Source organism: Colletotrichum truncatum, assembly GCF_014235925.2.
Source record: "Colletotrichum truncatum strain CMES1059 chromosome Unknown Contig_0001, whole genome shotgun sequence".
Lineage (NCBI taxonomy): Eukaryota > Fungi > Ascomycota > Sordariomycetes > Glomerellales > Glomerellaceae > Colletotrichum > Colletotrichum truncatum.
The window spans coordinates 3,025,851-3,043,976 of NW_027222398.1; the positions used below are offsets into that span (position 1 = coordinate 3,025,851).

Sequence of the window (18,126 nt, forward strand, 5' to 3'; positions counted from 1 at the left end):
CGTAGCTCATGTCCCTGAAAGAGAGAGTAGGTATGAATCTCCGGAAAGTGGACAGTAGATGATGAATGAATAGTGGGCAGATGGGCAGATGGCTCTCTCTCTCTCACTCTCCTGGTCAGCCCCTCCCTCTTCCCCATCCCCATATGAGGAGTATTGGTTGTGTGGTGAGGTGATGTGAGAGATCAGATGGTAAAAGTGCACTGAGCTGAGCTGAGCCATACTTGCTACAGGTTGTGCTAGGACAGTGAATCCCCCTGAATTGTGAACTGGTACAAGCTGAGTGAGAGATACAAACACTATGAATCGTCCTGAAGCAGCTCAGTTGAAACGCATGAGAAATCCCATGTCGATCAGTCCATCCAAAGAGCAGAAAAGGCAGACTGACCACCAAGAGCTGTATATGTACATGGCCTTACCTTGCCTTTTACCTTACCATACTATGTAGCAAGGTACTCCTAGACATACACACGAACACGACCAGGTGTACCACCGTTTCTTCCTCTGCCCAACCTTTCGTTTCGGAAAATGGGAAAGCATTAATTTGGGCCCAAATATAGCTGGTCAGTGACCCGTTTCGATACCTACCGCCTTGGCGCCAGCCAGCCAGTGTCTTGTCTCCAGTAAGCCCCCCGTCGTAGTCGCCAAACGCCCGAGCACTAGAGCCCATTACAGCCAACTGCAGCGACGATTAACTGAAAGAGCAGCGGTCTTGGTGCTCCATTTCGACCCCAACCTCCGATCCCCGACTCGGCAAACAGCAACAGATCGCATAGTTGCTTTTTTTTTTTTTTTTTTTTTTTTTTTTCCTTCTTGCCTGCCCTTGCGCGATAGCTTCTCTTCTCTCCGTTACACACACCGCATCCCACCCTTATCCTACCCTCACACTCCTTGACTTTCTCCTTCGACAACCGCACAATTCGAGTGCGCGCGACGAGCTAGACAATCAAATACCCATCGCTGATTCTTCTCGACTTCAACGACAAATCCAGGAGCGATCTCTCATACCTTGCGACCTCTCCCCTTTCCGAAACAGACAACCGAGCCTCATTCGAGCCTCACCTCAGACGACCTACAAACACACCAGTTGCCTCGACGATAACGATCTATCTACCCCTTCAATCACCCTCCGACTCCTTTTCCTCCTCGATACAAAAACCCGACAATCACGATGGGTGGCCAACTCTCAAAGATGATGGGCAAGATCTTCGGATCTAAGGAGATGCGTCTGCTGATGCTGGGTCTTGACGCCGCTGGAAAGACCACCATTCTCTACAAGCTCAAGCTCGGCCAGGACGTCACCACCATTCCCACAGTCGGCTTCAACGTCGAGACCGTCACCTACAAGAACGTAAAGTTCAACGTCTGGGATGTCGGTGGCCAGGACAAGATTCGTCCCCTCTGGAGACATTACTTCAGCGGTGAGTCTTCCTCTAGGCCCCTAACCGGGAATATGATATTTGACGAGCTGCGCTGACGATTCTTCTTCTTCTTCTTAGGAACCCAAGGTCTCATCTTCGTCATTGACTCCTCCGACCGCGCGAGAATCGAGGAAGCCAAGTCGGAATTGCACAGAATCATCAACGACCGCGAAATGAAGGACAGCTTGCTGCTGGTGTTTGCGAACAAGCAAGATATCAATGGAGGTGAGTTCCAACGACGGCAGAATCCCTGTGCAGACGCGCATTCAGGGGTACAAGAGAGACGTGCACTAACCGACGCATCCGCAAAACAGCCATGAAGCCGCAAGAAGTCACCGAGGCTCTGCAGCTCTCCAAGCTAAAAGACAAGGTCTGGTACGTCGTGCCCAGTTGCGCGACGACGGGCGAGGGTCTGCTCGAAGGCCTGGCCTGGCTGTCCAACAACGTCAAGGCACCCCCTGCCCCGGCCAAGAAGTAAACGACGAGACGACCAAGACATCAACCCCATGTATCCATCCGCCATCCGATTCCTTTTTGCAACGACGACCCCTACCGGCTTGGTCCTCACCTCCCGCCGCTAAACATCCCTCATCATCGCCTCATCTCCTCGCCATCTCCGATCCCGCATGCTACTTCAGGATGCACGTCGAGGCATCGACCGTCCTCAAACCGTTTGTCCCGTCGGGAGGGGAGTGAGCTGTAGATGCCACAAAACACTCACTCCCGCCCTTCGAGACCTGGGCAATGGACGCAGGAAAAGATGCCCCTTCCGCAAGTAGCACGCTGCTGAGCGATGACCTCGCCAGAACAGAAAAGCGGGCTTCATTCACTCACGCCTTGTGTGCTCGGCAGCAAACGGACCTTCCCACCACCAATCCACCCCGTGGATCTTGTCTTTTTTTTAAAAACCCCCCAAAACCCTTGATGTAACACCTTTTAACTACGCTGATAAAGGAGGTGGAAACGAAGAAGAGGCAGCAGACGGGATTGCGGCCACCAAAACAAAACCAACTCACACCATATGCTTTCTTCTTCTTCTCCCCGGGGCTGCTGTAACTGCTACTTCTACTGTTGTTTGTGTTTCTTCAGCAAACTATTTTATTTTCTAGTCCATGTTTGTGTGTTCTGAAATACCCGAGCTTCTTAGAAGGCGAGAAAAGAACGTGGCCTCTTTTTTGTCTCTTTTTATTTGTAACTCATTATTTGCCGGGACGGACGAGACGGGTCGGGCAAGGCAAGGCAGGGCCGAGTGGTAGTGTTCATTCTTCCCCTTTCCATAGCTGTACTGAATGATATACAAGAAATTGTCCGGACCCCCTATTCCCTTCATGTCTTTTCGTTCACAATGAGAGTTTTACTGACAGATAGAGTCTGCCCGGGGTCATATTCCGCCGCGAGGCACTCTCGTTTATTGGTCATTAATCATTACCCAGCCAGCTAGGTTTTGCGCCCCCGTCTACCAGGAGAATAAAAAGGGCTGGAAAAATTGAAGGAGTCGCTTTGACACGCCCCCCTTTTTGAAAATCTCCCCGCCGCCGGGGAATTTCCTCGTGGGAAAAGAATAATTTGCCCAAAAGGATGAGGAGAAAAAAAAAAAAAAAAGCATGGCGCGGCGCCGCCATGGGTCCTGCCGAAGGGGGGGGGGGTCATATGCAAACCGCACTAATACGCCCGACGACGCCGTGCGAACAGACTACTCCGAATAAGTCTAGTCTTTGTCCCCCGGGAGAAGAAATTGTATCATCTTTCGACGGATAGATTGCTTGCTTGCTTGCTTGCTTTGGGCAATTCATCCGGTCATGAACAGGGCGACGACGACCCCGATCACCGCCGTGATTAGTACCGCCCGCGAACCGGCTATACCAGCAGCCGCAGCGGCCTCACTCGCCTTGGCGGGAGCGACCATGATCGGCCTGTGCCATCCGCAGTGCACCGACACGCCGCGGGTCGCGCAGGAGTAGTACGTCGTCTGGTAGTATCCCAGTTCCGCTAGATTCGGCTCCGGACGGGGCGTGACGCCCGGGGCCGGCGGGATCAGGGAGGCGTAGTCGCGGGGTCCGTCGTCTGGCGTCTCTACGGCAGCGACCGCGGCTGCCACTGCTGCCGGTGTTACTTTGTCCTGGTTGTTGTCGTTGTCGTTTGATGTCGGAGAGGGCTGGCTTTTGTGCAGACGGGCCGGACCTAGGCGGAGAGGTCTGCGGATGGAGGCGCAGGGGACGGAGGCGTTGGCGGAGGAGTTGGAGGGGAAGGGGAAGCGGATCGTGGTGTAGATTGGTGATGGGGGGGTCGGGTTTGCTTTGTTGCTGTCGTTGTCGTCTATGGGCTGCAAGGTGCCGGTCGGGAGGCATGGACGCGGTGGAGGCGAGGTTGGCGGTTTCATGGTGCATGGAGGAGGTGTTGTTGGTGTTGCTGGTGTTGCGGGGAGCGCTGCGGCTGTTGAGAAGAGGATGAGGAGGAATGAGAGGGGATGCATTTTTGCTGTGTGTGTATGTGCTAGGATAGAGAGACTGTGGATGGAAAAGCGAGTCCAGCTCGTTTTAATAAAAGGTGAAAGTATATCTCACAGAGAATGTAGAGAATGGAAGAGAATCGAACGTTAGATTTCCAACAGACAAAAGACGCGACAACTATGGAAGAGACCACTAGAACGGGAAACGAGGAGATGCCCGTGTCTTTATCCTTGGGGGTCATAGTTCATTAATCACCAAGAAAGAGACAAAATTCACGAAAAAAAAAGGGGGAAAGACTGGCTTCAGTCAACCCTCCCTCCGCGTAGTATGCAGGAGTCATCATTGCAGCAGCAGCGCGTTCTAGTGGGCGACAGGACAAGTTTGTTTGAAGAGGGAAGGGGTTCTCGAACGGTGTGGTGTTTGCGTGCGCTTTTTGCGTGCTTGGTCTTTGTTTGGCGACTGCATGGGTTGTTTTTGTCAGTGTGGATGATCAAGTTTCTACGGGAGAGATAGGAGATGTGTGAGGTCGTCATGGTAGTTTTCCACTTCACTGGATTTTGCAAAGGTGGAGGATGTTTTGGGGAGGTGGGAGGTGGCGTGGATGATTGGGTGAGAATCAATACTGCAACACGACCAGAACCACAATTCTTTCTTCATTGGAGAAGGACGGATGAGAATCGAGACGTACTAATGCAGTGACATTCTTCCGAGAAAAAAAAAAAAAAAGTACCATAGATGATACCATTACCGGAGGTGCAATTTACCCAGACGAGAAAACCACCTGTCTCACCGATCCGACCCGGCCCCACCCCCGGAGCCCGAGCCCGAGCCCCCCCGGGCCCGGGAACATCATCCTATTGTCCCTGAAGCACCCTAAAGACGGGATACTCATCGCCCTCATCGATATCGATGATATTATACGTCGCAAAACTAGCATTATTCTCCGGCTCAAGCGTCACAAAAGCGTACGCGGCATTCTTCTGCCTCGTGCTCACCCTGAACCCGCCCCTCGGCACCCGGACCGTCCGGCGGCTGCTCGTCGTGGAAATCGTCGCCTCGACGATACCTTCGTACTTGTAATCCTTCAGCTGCACCTTGTCGGCGGTGAGGACCTCGACCTCGCCGACGAAATCTTCCGAGAGCGTCTCGACCTCGACGCCGAGGACCTCCAGACGCTCCGCGACGTCGGCCCACGCTCGCGGGAACACGTACGCCTCGGGCCGCGCCCGCGCGAGATCCACTTGCGTCGGCGTGCTGTTGCGGAACTGCGCCGGAGCGCGGATGATGCTGCCGTTGCGCGTGTCGATAAAGTTCCATGTCACTTCCGTCACCCGCGCGTGGTCCACGACAATCACGTCCTCCGTCCCCGCGACGAATTCCTCCCGCGCGGCCTCGATGGTGTCGTACACCTCCTTAGCATTGTCAACGGCAGTCTGGACGAGCGTCTCGACGGCGATGAACCCTGCTGCGACGCGGCGCTGGAAGTGCTGGTCCGCGAGCGCGATGCCCCTCGTCTCCGTGAGGAACGAAACCGCCTGCAGCAACCCGGCCGAGTTGTGTCCGGCGCGGGAGATGGAGCTGGGCTCCGTGAGGACGGGCAGGTCAGTGCCGCTGGAGGAGGTGTAGTACGCGCTGGTGCGGAGGCCGTGGATTCGCACGCGGTCCTGGATGGAGTTGAGGAAGAGACCCTCACCGAGGGCGCGGATGGCAGGGTGGATGTTGGGGTTCTTTACGTGCGAGACCTGCACGTCCTCGCTCTTGACCCATTGGCCCTGCGCGCCGATCCTCTGGTTCGCCGTGAACTCGTGCGCGTCGAGGAAGATGTGCGGGTCGAACGCCGCCAGCAGCTTCTTGATGTCGCGCGTCTGTTTGCGCTGCAGCGCGACGTGGTCGCGGTTCGGGTCGTAATTCGACGCCAGCTCCCGCTGGAAGTACGCCACGCCGTCCGGGTTGTATCTCGGCAGCACCAGGATGTCTGCCTTGGACAGGACGGACGAGGCCCACGTCTCGTTGGAGCTGATTTTCCCCAGGAACGCGAGGATGGCCTGGTCGCCTGCCGGCTCGTTACCGTGGACGCCTCCCTGGAGCCAGATGCGCAGTTTTCCGTTGTTGCGCTCCGAGGTGGATGACAGGGAGAGGTTGACGTAGGGGACCGAGCGGCCGTCTTCCGAGGTGAAGGAGGGGACGTGGTATGATGCCCAGCCGTGTTTATCCGCCAGGCTACTGAGGAAGGATTCTGGGGGGCGTTAGTGAAAGAGTACTTTTAATTTCCCTGACGTTTGTCTGGAGTCCTTACCTAGGGTGTCTTGATTCGTAGGTCCCGAAGTGCCATTGTTCCACCCCGCGGGGACGGTCTCCGGGTTCGTGAATGCGGGCGAGAGCAGCTCAATGTCCACATCGGGGAACAAGGGGATTACACGCTCGCCGTCTTGACGGACGGTGACTTGGTTGTCGGCGTACTTGGTCTGCGCCGAGACCAAGCCTGCCTGTAGCAGGCTCAGCGCCAGACTTTCGAGGACGCGCATCTTGGGGATGACTCGATTGCGATTTATAACCAGTCAACACCACGGCTTTCCGGTGGTTGGAAGCTGTCCCATTGAGAAGCACAGAAACCAAGACACCAAGCTATTATTTATCAACGAGCTCTGAACGGCCTCAATTGAATGGCCGGGCGGGATCCCAACGTCAACATCGAAAAAAATGTCATCACATCTACCCGAGAAAGGATGATGGTGCGAGCCGTCCCCGCCATCGCGTCAATCATCACGCCGTGGCCATTACTCCCCGACTACGGCAGTGCAACATCTTGGCGAGTAGATGTACACCGTACGAGGCAGGTGACGTTCATGTCCGGCAGGGGTTAAAGAGGAGAAAGAGCCAGGTCCGCGAAGCGTATTTGGGGCATGAACCGGCAGAGCTCTCGTAACACCATTTGAATAACCTTGAAGTAATCGGTTTGTCGAGGGGCAATACGGGACCGAGCTCGATTGATGGCGTGCGTAATTGGACAATTGCGGTTTTCAAGAGAAATGGTAACATCTGCACTGGGATCGTACAACCTGCTTGGCGCTACGGAGTGCTCCGCTTGCGACGCAATATGCCGAGACGTGCCAATCGAGGTAGTCCCGGCTATTTGATGCTGCTCATTATGCACTATGAAAGTCAACCTAATAACAAGCGAAAATTGTTCATTGCTTTCTTCCCTTATCGCTAACAAGGTACCTCACAAGGTACGGGTATTGATGCTCTTGGACTTGGTCCGTCGCGGTTGCGAATAAAAATACATGAAATCCACCAGTACTTCATACAATCCTACAATACTGCTCATGCTGAGCGTTTCCTAAGACCAAGGTAAAGACTTGCGCTGTCCCCGCGGCTTCGCAGTCGACTTGGCCGGCGCCGTGCTGGACGGGACCGACTTTCTTCTGTCTGTCGGTTTAACAGCGGCGAGAGCCGCTGACATGCTTTTGGCCCGTGTGCTGATCCTGCGCGGCTCCGTCACTCCGCCTGAACCACGCGGAAGACTCTTGCTGCTCTCCTGATAGTCGCCATCAATGGCGTCTTCCGCGTAAACCTCTCTGAGTTCCTCCTCTGGCGAGTTGGACCGGCTGGAAGACAAAGATATCACCTGGGAGCCAGTCGGAATGACGAACGGAGAACTCTTGCGCTTCCGTGTCCGAGACAGAGGTTTTATTTCTTTAGACTCGTTCTCCAGTTCGTTGAAAGAAGACGGCGCAGTCTTGGAAATGGGATCCACACCCAACTCTATACCCGGCAACTCGGGAGATCTCTCCGGAGCTGGTTGACTCGAGTTGGGAAACAGTTGCTTTTGAGTGCTTCCAAAATCTTGCGCCTTTTCGTCTTCGACGTCATCTTCCTCATTGTCAATGCGGCGCATTGCGGCTTCATACTCCTCATCGACCGGCACAGCCGACTTGCCAGAGTTGAGCTCCGAGAGAACTTGCGACTTTGAAGGGCTTTCGTCGCTGAGGGTATTTCGCTGCGACGTCGCCGTGAGAAAGATCAGGTCCAACGACGGTAGCGAGTCACAACTTGATGGCTCATTTGACGCCTGCCTGTTCTGTGTTGGGGTTTGGTCCTGTGTATTCGATAACGGCTCTCCCAAGATAGGAGAGCCAACAATAGTCTCGTTGATCTGTGGCAGATCTTCACCGTCCATATCAAGGTTGAAGTCCAAATCTGGCTGCCGACCACTGCGCACGCTATGCTCAGAAGACGGCGGGATAGCATCGTGACCCGGGGCGATAGATGCACTGTCATCAGCCGCATCCATCTCAAGGGGAGATTTTGAAGCAGTACGATGAGTGCCCAACACACCCGACATCTCCAGCAACTGCCGAGACGGGCTGCTAGTCTTGCGTCGCATGATTGAGTGTGACAGGTCCTTCCCAAGGCCTACCTCCTCTATACTGAGGCTAATCTCGCGGTGGCGATTTGAAGAAACAGACAAAGCAGCTGCATCCTGGCCTGGTCCTGATTGTTGTGAAGTCGACTCTTCGGTGGCTAGGTGATTGATGTTTGCGTCTGTCTTTGCTCTTGGTGTTACAATACCGTCCTCAACAGCGGCTGCTCTGCTATTGTTCTCGGCCTGCGGCTCATCCGAGCCCCGTCGTTCGTGTCCCGACACACTTTCAAGTTGATCATCGTTCTCATTGTCCCGGAGCTGTCCTTCACGTTAGCCCCTGCTCAAACATCCGTTGCAATGACTGGCCACTGACTTCCATCTTCACCCACCTTTGACTGGCCAGGGCTCTCTCCATCAACTTGAAGTGACTGGACCTCGTCGTAAACAGTCTCACGAACTATGCTCTCGGAGACAGCGCTGCCGGAATCCGCGTTGCCAGACTCTGTAATGCCGTTCGGGGTCTCCTTTCCAGCCAACGGTTGCTGCAGGATCCTGGGCTCGATCAATTCCGCATAAGACAGCTTGCGATATCCATCGTCGATTCCCTCATCGTCCTCATCATCGTCATCATCTGGGGCCTCGAAGCGGTCGTATACCCGCTTGCCCGTATAGTCGTCGTAGACTTTCTCGTTCCGGTCAATGTTGCGATCCCGACGAGCCAACAAGAACTCGAAATCGGTGGCTTTCTCGTCAAAGACCCTGACGAGAACACCAGTGAAATTGATCACCTCGGGCTGCCAATTAGTCGCAATGGATAGAACCATTTGCTTCCAGGTGATGACCATGCCGGCTTTGGCCTCTCCTGGTTGAAGAAGGGGCAGCGTGGTGAGATCTGACGGTAGAGAAGGCAAGTCCTCCATGTCCGTAGCTTGGCTTTCTTCAACTGGGGCCTTGGGTACCTCTGGTTCCTCTGGTTCCTCGACAGGATCGTCGTAGTTGAGGGTTGTATCTCCTTCCTCCATAGACTCAACCGCATCCGAAAATGTCACAGCGCTATCGCCGGTTACGCGGCGCTTTTTGGATGACTGAGATTCTCCGCCCTCATAGAAATGAGCTTGGTTGCGCTGTGCGCGTTTACGCTTCCCGCCGCGTTTGTTTGTGCCAAACCATACCTCCACCTGCTGTTGGGGGTCCCACCGCTGGACAAATGGAAAGGGCGGTTCCGAGAGCACAACACCGTCATGGCAGCATTCTACGCCGCGCAACGTGATTTTCTCGCGCCAGGCCTCTGGATCCTCATCTAATGATTCTTGAGGCCCAGAAGACTCACCAGCCTGCAGGTTTGCCTCCTCCAGACGGGCATTCGTGTGTGGCCGCACGCCCTTCATCAGGTCTTGCTTGATCTTCTCCTCGTCGGCTTTGGTCTTTGGGTTCTTCAAGCCCAAAGAGCCCATGAGCATGCGCCTTGCGGCACCGACATTAGGTTTCATTCGACGTTGGCCAGACGCGTCCCCTTGGGTGGTGGAGGTTTGTGGACTATTGGATTGTGCCTGGGCAGAGTCTTGAGTAGACCCAGTGATTTCAGTTGACGCCTCCTGGCCTTGAGATTCTGCTGGTGCGTCTGAAATGATGGCGTCAAGCAAAGCCTTCTTTCTCGCCAGGAGTGCTGCCTGCTCATCATGAGCGTCGACAGCTGATGTCTGAGAAGTTGCACTGCTCTGCCCTGGCGTGGAACGACCCTGAGAGGTCATCTGCTTGGCAAGTTTCCTCCGGGCATTCCTTTTCTGCGTTTTGGACAACCCTTGGCCGGGAGGGACGGGTGGAAACGGCTGGCCTCGAGAAATCGAGGATGTCATGGGCGGTAGCTGTAATTTGAAGGCATCCATAGCCTTGTGCTGGTCGGCGGAGGTTTTGGTAGGCAGCTTTTTCGGCTCGGACTCGGAGTCGGATTCATCGCTGCTGCTGCTTTCTGAGGAGGATTCAGAAGATGAATCAGAAGATGAATCCGATAGCACCGACTTGCGACCGTGCAGACCTAAGCGTTGGTTGGTGGCTGTTTTGGTCGGTATCTCCTCCGGCTCAGAGTCGGAATCGGACTCTTCGCTGCTGCTACTTTCAGAAGAAGACTCGGAAGATGAATCCGATGAAGATTCGTCGACAGCAGCTTCGTTCCTAGTCGGGTGGCCAGTGCTAGAACCACCAGAGTCTGCTTCATCAGAGCTTGCATCGCCATCCGCGTTGGAGTCGTCATCAGAGTCCAGCTTTTCCTGATTAGTTACTTCCGAACTGTGCCCATCCTGTACAGGCGACTCGTCTCCAGACTCGCCAGAATCGTCCGAGGAAATGACTTCGAAAGCTTCATGGGAATCACCCGAATGCTCATCCGAAGAGTCGTCCATTTCCTGGTCAGCCTCAGAGTCGGGTTCCGAACTACTTGATCCAGAACCAGCTTCAGAGTCAGATTCTGAAGCTAGGTCGCCCTCTTCATGTTCTTGGTCTACATGGGCATTGTGGTTGAGCGTCGAAGAGGCTTCCTCGCTCTCGTCCGAGCCGTCCGTCACAAAACTAGCGCGCTCGGCCGGGCTGCTGTCTCTCCGGACAAGTTCTTGTCCCGCGTTCGGCTCGGTCTGCCGAATGGGGCTGCTGGACAGACTCCGTTCCTGAAATTCCAGCATCTGGTGTAGACCAATCTGGGTGCTGAAACGTCTTCCAAGCTTGCGATACGCTTTTGCAGAGTCCTTGTCACATCTTCGAAGGGTTTGTTCGATGACGGAAACAGGCGCAGTAGGGAATGCGACCTTCAAAGCACTGAGCTTGTCGAGAAAGTGCATGTCCCAATCAGGCCTGTCTGTTTGAGTCGCAGATTTGACCAGAGCATTTCTGGCCGACGCAATAGGAGATCTGCCGCGCCTGGTATCTGAACCCGCCGTGTTCTTAATCTTGTGGTATTCGTCAATGACTTGGTTTCTCCTGACAGCGGCGTTGTCCTCGCCGAGGAGACGCAACTCCTCCTCGATATCATCATCTTCTGAGTCCACATTTTCGTCGTCTTCGTCGTCTCCTGGCTCGAATTCATCGTCGTCTTCATCGTCACCGTCTGATTCGGCATCGTAGAAGCGGGCGCGAAGCCGGACGCTCGACGGATCCTGCTGAGCTCTAGTCGAGTTGTATTCAATCATCGGAAGCTCGGCAACGTCGTCGTTCTCAGCGGGAGAATCGTATTCGTCGTCGCTGCTGTATGCGATGCGGGCCTTCTTTCTGGGAGGAAGTGCTACAACAGGCCGGTCTCGGGGGGCTTTGAGCCAGGAACGTCCATATGCGAGGCCATCTACCAGGTGCTTGCCATCGGACGATATCTGATGCCTGCCGCTCAGTCGTCTTCGCTTGAGGTCGTCGGTTAGGAGAGGTCGAACTCTAATGCCCGGTCAGACTTTTTTTTCCTTCTTCTTCTTAATACCAGGAGAGAAAGGCGCATTCAACTTACAGCACTTGATCGTCATCCTTTAGCACCTTGGATACCAGGTGGTAGTGAACGCATTCGAAGCCCTCGCCGGAGGCATCCTTAAGCTCGACGGCGTAGTCCTCGAGGCCCCATTCGCCGCTTTCCAAGGGGATGACTTCGTTTATTTGAGCGACGAGCTTCGAGATGGTCAAGTCTTCGTTGGTAGTCGCGTTCCAGAGGAGCTTGACGTCAGGCACGCCGTGGCGCCGGACCACGAGGCGCAAACGCAAGTCTTTCTCCATCTCCGCCGAGATTTATTGATATTTCGGGGATAAAGTGTGATCAATACATGAATCCGGTCATTTGTCGACGGCGAGGTCTGAACAAACGATAACCAGATGGATACGTGAAGTGCGGTAAACGTATTTCCTTTTGCCGGAGTGGAATTAAAAAATAAAAAAAGATACAATAGAAAAAGGAAAGCCAGGTAAAGTGCTGCAAGGGAAGCAACGCGTGGGGGAAGCTCCAAGCGCGCGACTGACGCAAAATCTGGAAAGTGGGGCGAGGCCGTCCCCAGGCTGCCAGGGGACCTTTCTGGTGCGCTGGGGATCTACAAGGCATACATTCCAGGCTTCCCACCTTGAACCGGGCCTCCCCTGGTAATGTCATTCATGAGTACAATTCAAAGTGAAGGTATTCGATAATGCAAACGGAATGATGACTGTATGCTCGCATTTCCAGACCGTTTAAAATCTAACGGTCACGCCCGTTGAAACTGCACTACTCTTTGTCTCTTATAGGTCTGACTGATGCCAACATCCAAGGTATATATATAAATATACAATAAATATATGTAGACGACATCAACGCATCATTTCAGTGAATTTTTTCTTTTCCGTGAAATTGCCATCCGTGAAGAGTCCAGAACCAACAGTAGGTACTATGGGACACGACAGTTATGCCAGAGATTCCCGATGACAAAATATGCCAATACGCCGTTCCCAGGTATTCGTGGTCAATCCGAACGCCGTCTATGCTTATGAACCAAATCCTCCTCGTGTCTCCATTTCAGCAACCCAAATTACCCTCTGAGAAAACACCCTCTCATGAGGGCATGCCGCCCATATCAAGCATGTGACCCATCTTCTCAATCTGCCATACGGGGTTAGCAACGAATTAAAAAAAAAAAAAAAAAAAAAAAAAACCAGAGAGATTTGCCGACCAACATACCTTTGTCTTTAGGTAGCCCTCGACCTCTTGGCTTCTGAATCCTCCCCTGCCCTTCCACGAAAGCGGCACCATGGCCACGCGCTCAGTCACCCTGACCTCGCGGTTGGGGCCCTCCACCGCCCGAATCTTGTCGGGGTTGTTCGTCAGCAGCCGCACCTCGTGCTGGTCCAAATCCAGCAGCATGGCCGTCGCGAGGCCGTAACTGCGGGCATCGGCAGGGTGGCGCAGGAGCAGATTGGCCTCGACGGTATCAGAACCCAGGTCCTGCAGGTTGTACGCCTTCAGCTTCTCGCCAAGACCGATACCGCGACCCTCCTGGCGCAGGTAGATGATGATGCCGCCGCTGGTGTTGCCGGGGAGACTCATCAGCCTGGCGGCCTCGTCCAGCTGCTCGCCGCAGTCGCACCGCGCGGACCACGCCGTCTCACCGGTGTAACATTCTGAATGGATGCGCACGAGCGCAGGGCCGCGCTGGGCGGGGGGTTCCTCGCCGACGGGGGTGGCGACGCCGCCAGACATGCCGCTGGTCGTCCGACCAGGGAAGAGACGGCCGGTGTATGCGCCGCGCACCATGCGGTCCATCTCGGTCTCGCCGGGCCGCGGCGCATCCAGAGACTTGCTGCGGATGTGTGGGCCAAAGACAATGGCCAAGTGCTCCTTGTTGTCGACGTTGTTCGTGTACAGGTGCAGGAACATCTCGGTGCCGGTGACGGTGGGGATGCGAGCTCGTACGATGCACTGCACCTCGGGCAAGGTCTCGAGAAGGCGGGGCCGCTTGCTTCCGCAGCCACCCGAGGGAATTGAGCTGTCAACGGGCACGCCACGCGGGGCTTCGGTGCCGGTGAGTGGCGTTGATGTGCCGGGGGTCGCGGGAGGTGTGAAAGCGGGCGAAAGGAGGGAGGGCGGGGGAGGCAGAGCGTTGGTGGTCGTCGTGGAGGCGGCGTCGTCTTCGGCGCTCACGGGAGCGGCGGGGTCGGACAAGTTTAGTTCTTCGGCCTCCTGGTTGGAGGCGGCATCTTCTCCCTCGGCATTGTTGGAGGGACGATCGAGGGCTTTCGTCCGGGGTGAGTAGAAGGAAGGGAGCTGGTTGGTTTCCTCGCGCCAATCCTTTTGCGCATCGCCGGCCTCTGGCTTCGCTTCAAAGTCAGGCATGGCGGGGATTATGGGGAATTGCGCAAGCGGGGGGAGGGATGATAATGACAGGTGTAGTAGTAATGCTAGATGGTCAACCAATTCCAATGGGTATTCATGCGCAGAACAATGGAATTAATGCTCGGATTGAGGGAGAAAGGAAGCGAGCCAAAAAAAAGTGGGAGGTGTCGGAGACAGCGGCGAGAGTACGGAGTAGTCGAGGTGGTAAAGTACATGTAATCGAGGGTTGACCGGTTCCGCTCCGAAAGGTGAGGTGGTGAAATGCAGCTCAATTAGTCATGCAGACGTATGATGACAGGGCGGGAGTAAGTGTGTGCCGGGGCGGGTGTATGGACAAGTTTGGCTAAGGCGTTCGACGGTCCTTCGCCGAGGTTCCAGCCAGAGCGCCGCGCGCGGGGCAGGATTTCCAGCGTCTCAAAGTCGGATTTCAGGGTCTCTGTAGCGGGGTCGGCTGTTTTTTCCAGGCTGAGGGAGCGCCGGCCGTTGGGCGGGGTTTGCGTGATTACATCATCAGAACCTGGAAACGGCTAATCGACTATTTGTGTTTTATTCTTTTTTCTTTATTAGTGACATGGATAACATGATTCAGGTGTTGTTTGTGAAATAAAAGAAAGAAGCACTTTTTTTCTATTTTATTTTAAATCTAGCCTCTAAGAGAATATGTTTTGTTTATGGTGTATGCTCTCAACAATGGATAGCACCCGTAGGTATGGGGTAGCTCTTTTATGGACTGAGGATGAGTCGATTTATACACAACGTTATCATCAAATCATTTCAATTCTCAACGTTGCCTTATCTGTTCGTGTTTACCCTCTATTTTTGGCACATACGTGACTCTTTATAACGTCATATTTCAACCTCACTCGATCTTACTAAGAACACCTGTTCTCTCTGTGGTTAATTATATCTTAATCATTTACAACTCATCAAGCACTTGACGAGACAGCAACTCAAACGATACGTACCATCCAAGGAGCGAGCCGAGGTGGAGTCCTGAAAACATTTATCCAATTAAAATGCCCCGCCGACTGGGAATTCCTGGACTCCTCAGTCAGCATTAAAAATCAAGCGCGCGGTGCATTCGGTGTATTCGGCGCATTTGGCCAACCCAAGCTAATTGAAGCCAACAGTCATCACATAGGATATGCCTCTTTTACTACCTGCAGCATAGTCCAGCACAGCACAGCAAACAAAAAGGCCAACACCTCCTCATGCGCGCAATATGTCGCACTCGGAAACTTCAAATGTCCACCAGCGTCATCCATGAACACTAACCCCCCCATCTCCCCCTTCTGCGGGTTCCTGCATCCCGTTGTCCCGTTGTCCCGTTGTCCCGTTTGGCCATCATCCCGGCCTCCCGAAAGCTACCACATACTCAGTAGCAGCCAGCTAGTATTTCTATTCCTTCGGACTCCAACTCCAGACCTCAAGTGAGGCCCGCCAGGAAACATACTACGTATAGTATACCCCGGCCGCATCCATGACATCTACACTAGGCCATTCGCCAGCCAGACGTTTGTCGTCGTCGCGTGTGTGCGCTGTCAGTGAGTCACAGCCGCAGCGAACCCATGCGCGTAAAAAAACCATCCCTTCTCTTAACGAACCACTCATCCGTCGCGCCTCGCCCGTCCAACAGCTGCAGATGCCGTGCCAACAGCCCGTGTCAGTGGCGTGGCATCCATTGGCTGACGCGCTCCCGCGATGCTGCCACGGGCCCTGCAACCACTTCTGCATCCCGTTTCAGTAGCTCCATGCCGAATGGGGATCATCAGGCACCGTTGTGAGAGGCTCCCCTTGTTGTTTACCTTTGAACGAGTGCAGACACCAAAGAAAGCAAGGGGGAAAATTCTCCTTGGCTCAGGTTCCACCGTGCAGTCGGCAGCCCAGTGGCTGTCGGTTTCTTGTTTTGTGTGTTTTGTCTATGTGTGTGGCCAACAAAACACGCTGCGCTCATCCAGTGGAGGCCGGCAACCTTGTAACCTTGCACCGCACCTAGCGCACAAAAACATCGCCAACTGTCTCCGTTCGGGTGGTGTGGTGTGTATAAGAAGATCAAGTGGCTTCCTCCGTCTCACGATCTCTTCCGTTTTTCCTTAAGAACCAAATCCAACAACCATCTCAACTCATTAAAAGTAAAAATAAAAAAAACGTTCATTTGAAGGATCAAAAGGATCAGAAGTAATCTGCAAGGTCTATACGGAGCGACACATATACACACATTCATCGCTTGTCTTCATTCATTAATATCGATCGTCTTACACACCATCTCTTTTACCGGTCCAAATCTCACTCTCCCGGCGTCAAACTCAGTCTTTTATTCTCTCTCTTTCAGCATATTCAAATACACATCTCATCAGAATGGATCATCACACCGTAATCGCCTGGTTACTCCCCTCATCAACCAACCAGCCCGCTCTCGAAGCAGTCCGTCTCCCTCAAAACATCAACCGCCGCATCGCCGCCATCCCCGAAGCCTTCGAGCCCCTACCAACCCCCAACCCGAACAGCTACACCATCAACCCTTCCCTCCTCTCCAAGAAGTCCTCGGCCTCATCACTCTCCAAGCCCAGACCAGCCCTCGAGCTCTCCTTCACCAACCCCCCAAAAAACCACACCGGCTTCGTCCTCGGCACCGATCCGGGCTGCGATATCCTCCTCCCCAAGCTCCCCGGCATCAGCCCTCGGCACTGCCACATCACCTTTGACGCCGAGCGCCGCCTCATCGTCCGCGACACATCCGACGCCGGCACGGCGATCTGGTACGACGGCAACAGCAACGGCGACCGCACCCGCGAGTCGTGGATCGTCAGCTCCGGCTGCTCCTACGGGTTCCCCGCCATGGTCGACCGCGTCGTCATCGACATCCAGACGGTGCGCTTCCAGATCGTAGTCAACGACTTGCACCTGGGCCAGCCGGACGTCTACGAGCAGCAGGTCGACGACTTCATGGACCGCCTGGCGAGCCTCTCCCTCGCTGAGATCAGCTGCCGCGGCGAGCTCGCTCTCGACCTCGACTTTCACAACTACGGCATCGATTTCGCCTTTGACGACCTCGACTTCGGCTACGGCTACGAGTACGACGAGGACGACTACGGTTATGACTACGAGATGGACGTCGACGAGAAGCGGGACTACCTCGCTCCCTTGCCCTCCGAAGTCGCCCCCGTCTTCGTAAAGTACATGTTCGCCGCCGACGACGGTCTCCCGCCGGACACGTACCTCTGGAACACGGCGAGGCCGTGGGAGCCCATGGTCAAGGTCACATGCTGACGGGACGTCGTCCCCTTCGCCTCAAATCACACAACATCAACAAAATGCAGTCGTTCGCTAATCGGGATGGGAAGCGTGGGAAATTGTAAAGTAATGGTTCAAAGAGTTGCATGTCTGGCAGTGCTGGCACCTGACGGCGTTTCTCTCATAATATCCGGAGTTTGGGACGGAATCGTCAACAATGAAATCTTCATCATCACCACCACCATCATCACCATCAAGAAAGCATACATCCGACCCCTCAAATTGGCATCACGTCTCCCCGGGACCCCTTTTTTATGTTGTACGTCTAGTGTAGATACCCCCTCATATAGCCGCCTCACCCGGCAGACTGCCAAAAATAAAAAAACACCCAACCAAGAAAGGAAAAAAAGAAAAGAAAAAAAATTATAGTTGATCGTCATGGGTCAGCTTTCTCAAATCTTTACACTGCCTCCCTTCAGCAATCCATCTGACCTTCTCTCTATTCATGCCAATTCTCCCCTTTTTGCAGTGTTCCGCGGAGTTGACAGCAACGAACAGGAATAACAACAACCCAACCTAGTGACGCTTGGAGATCATCGGGACACCAGGCGTTTTAAGTGTAAGCACATGACCCCCCCATTCTGATTCCCATTCCCCCACAAACTTGACCACCCCCAAAAAAATGCCCGTGTTGCCGCCAGCGGGACCTTATCAATGCGTCCTAAAGCTATCATAGATCCCGTCCCAGCACCTTATCTGTCACGCCTCCCCCACTATCTACACCACGCGCGTCACTGTGCATGCCATGACTCTGGGGGGTTTATCTCTGGGCGA

General features: G+C 54.2%; 6 protein-coding genes across 6 annotated transcripts; 2 read left to right on the forward strand and 4 right to left on the reverse strand.

Annotated features, from left to right (window-relative positions):
* Positions 1 to 1,168: 1,168 nt before the first annotated feature.
* CTRU02_200802 (ADP-ribosylation factor) lies at positions 1,169 to 1,896 on the forward strand (the record flags this gene model as incomplete). Its single annotated transcript, XM_036718815.1, has 3 exons — positions 1,169 to 1,418; positions 1,497 to 1,643; positions 1,733 to 1,896. 3 exons carry the CDS (start codon positions 1,169 to 1,171, stop codon positions 1,894 to 1,896), a joined length of 561 nt encoding a protein of 186 aa, XP_036589815.1.
* A 1,311-nt stretch (positions 1,897 to 3,207) lies between these two features.
* On the reverse strand, positions 3,208 to 3,891 carry CTRU02_200803 (uncharacterized protein; the record flags this gene model as incomplete). Its single annotated transcript, XM_036718816.1, has 1 exon — positions 3,208 to 3,891. The coding sequence occupies one exon, from the start codon at positions 3,889 to 3,891 to the stop codon at positions 3,208 to 3,210; it is 684 nt and encodes a 227-aa protein (XP_036589816.1).
* Positions 3,892 to 4,722: 831 nt separating this feature from the next.
* CTRU02_200804 (carboxypeptidase 2) lies at positions 4,723 to 6,393 on the reverse strand (the record flags this gene model as incomplete). Its single annotated transcript, XM_036718817.1, has 2 exons — positions 4,723 to 6,091; positions 6,119 to 6,393. 2 exons carry the CDS (start codon positions 6,391 to 6,393, stop codon positions 4,723 to 4,725), a joined length of 1,644 nt encoding a protein of 547 aa, XP_036589817.1.
* Positions 6,394 to 7,208: 815 nt separating this feature from the next.
* CTRU02_200805 (uncharacterized protein) lies at positions 7,209 to 11,978 on the reverse strand (the record flags this gene model as incomplete). Its single annotated transcript, XM_036718818.1, has 3 exons — positions 7,209 to 8,552; positions 8,624 to 11,648; positions 11,719 to 11,978. The coding sequence occupies 3 exons, from the start codon at positions 11,976 to 11,978 to the stop codon at positions 7,209 to 7,211; spliced, it is 4,629 nt and encodes a 1,542-aa protein (XP_036589818.1).
* An 802-nt stretch (positions 11,979 to 12,780) lies between these two features.
* CTRU02_200806 (GTP cyclohydrolase-2) lies at positions 12,781 to 14,058 on the reverse strand (the record flags this gene model as incomplete). Its single annotated transcript, XM_036718819.1, has 2 exons — positions 12,781 to 12,828; positions 12,907 to 14,058. The coding sequence occupies 2 exons, from the start codon at positions 14,056 to 14,058 to the stop codon at positions 12,781 to 12,783; spliced, it is 1,200 nt and encodes a 399-aa protein (XP_036589819.1).
* A 2,358-nt stretch (positions 14,059 to 16,416) lies between these two features.
* Positions 16,417 to 17,328, forward strand: CTRU02_200807 (camk family protein kinase; the record flags this gene model as incomplete). The annotated part of the gene is made up of 1 exon (XM_036718820.1): positions 16,417 to 17,328. One exon carries the CDS (start codon positions 16,417 to 16,419, stop codon positions 17,326 to 17,328), a length of 912 nt encoding a protein of 303 aa, XP_036589820.1.
* Positions 17,329 to 18,126: the final 798 nt, after the last annotated feature.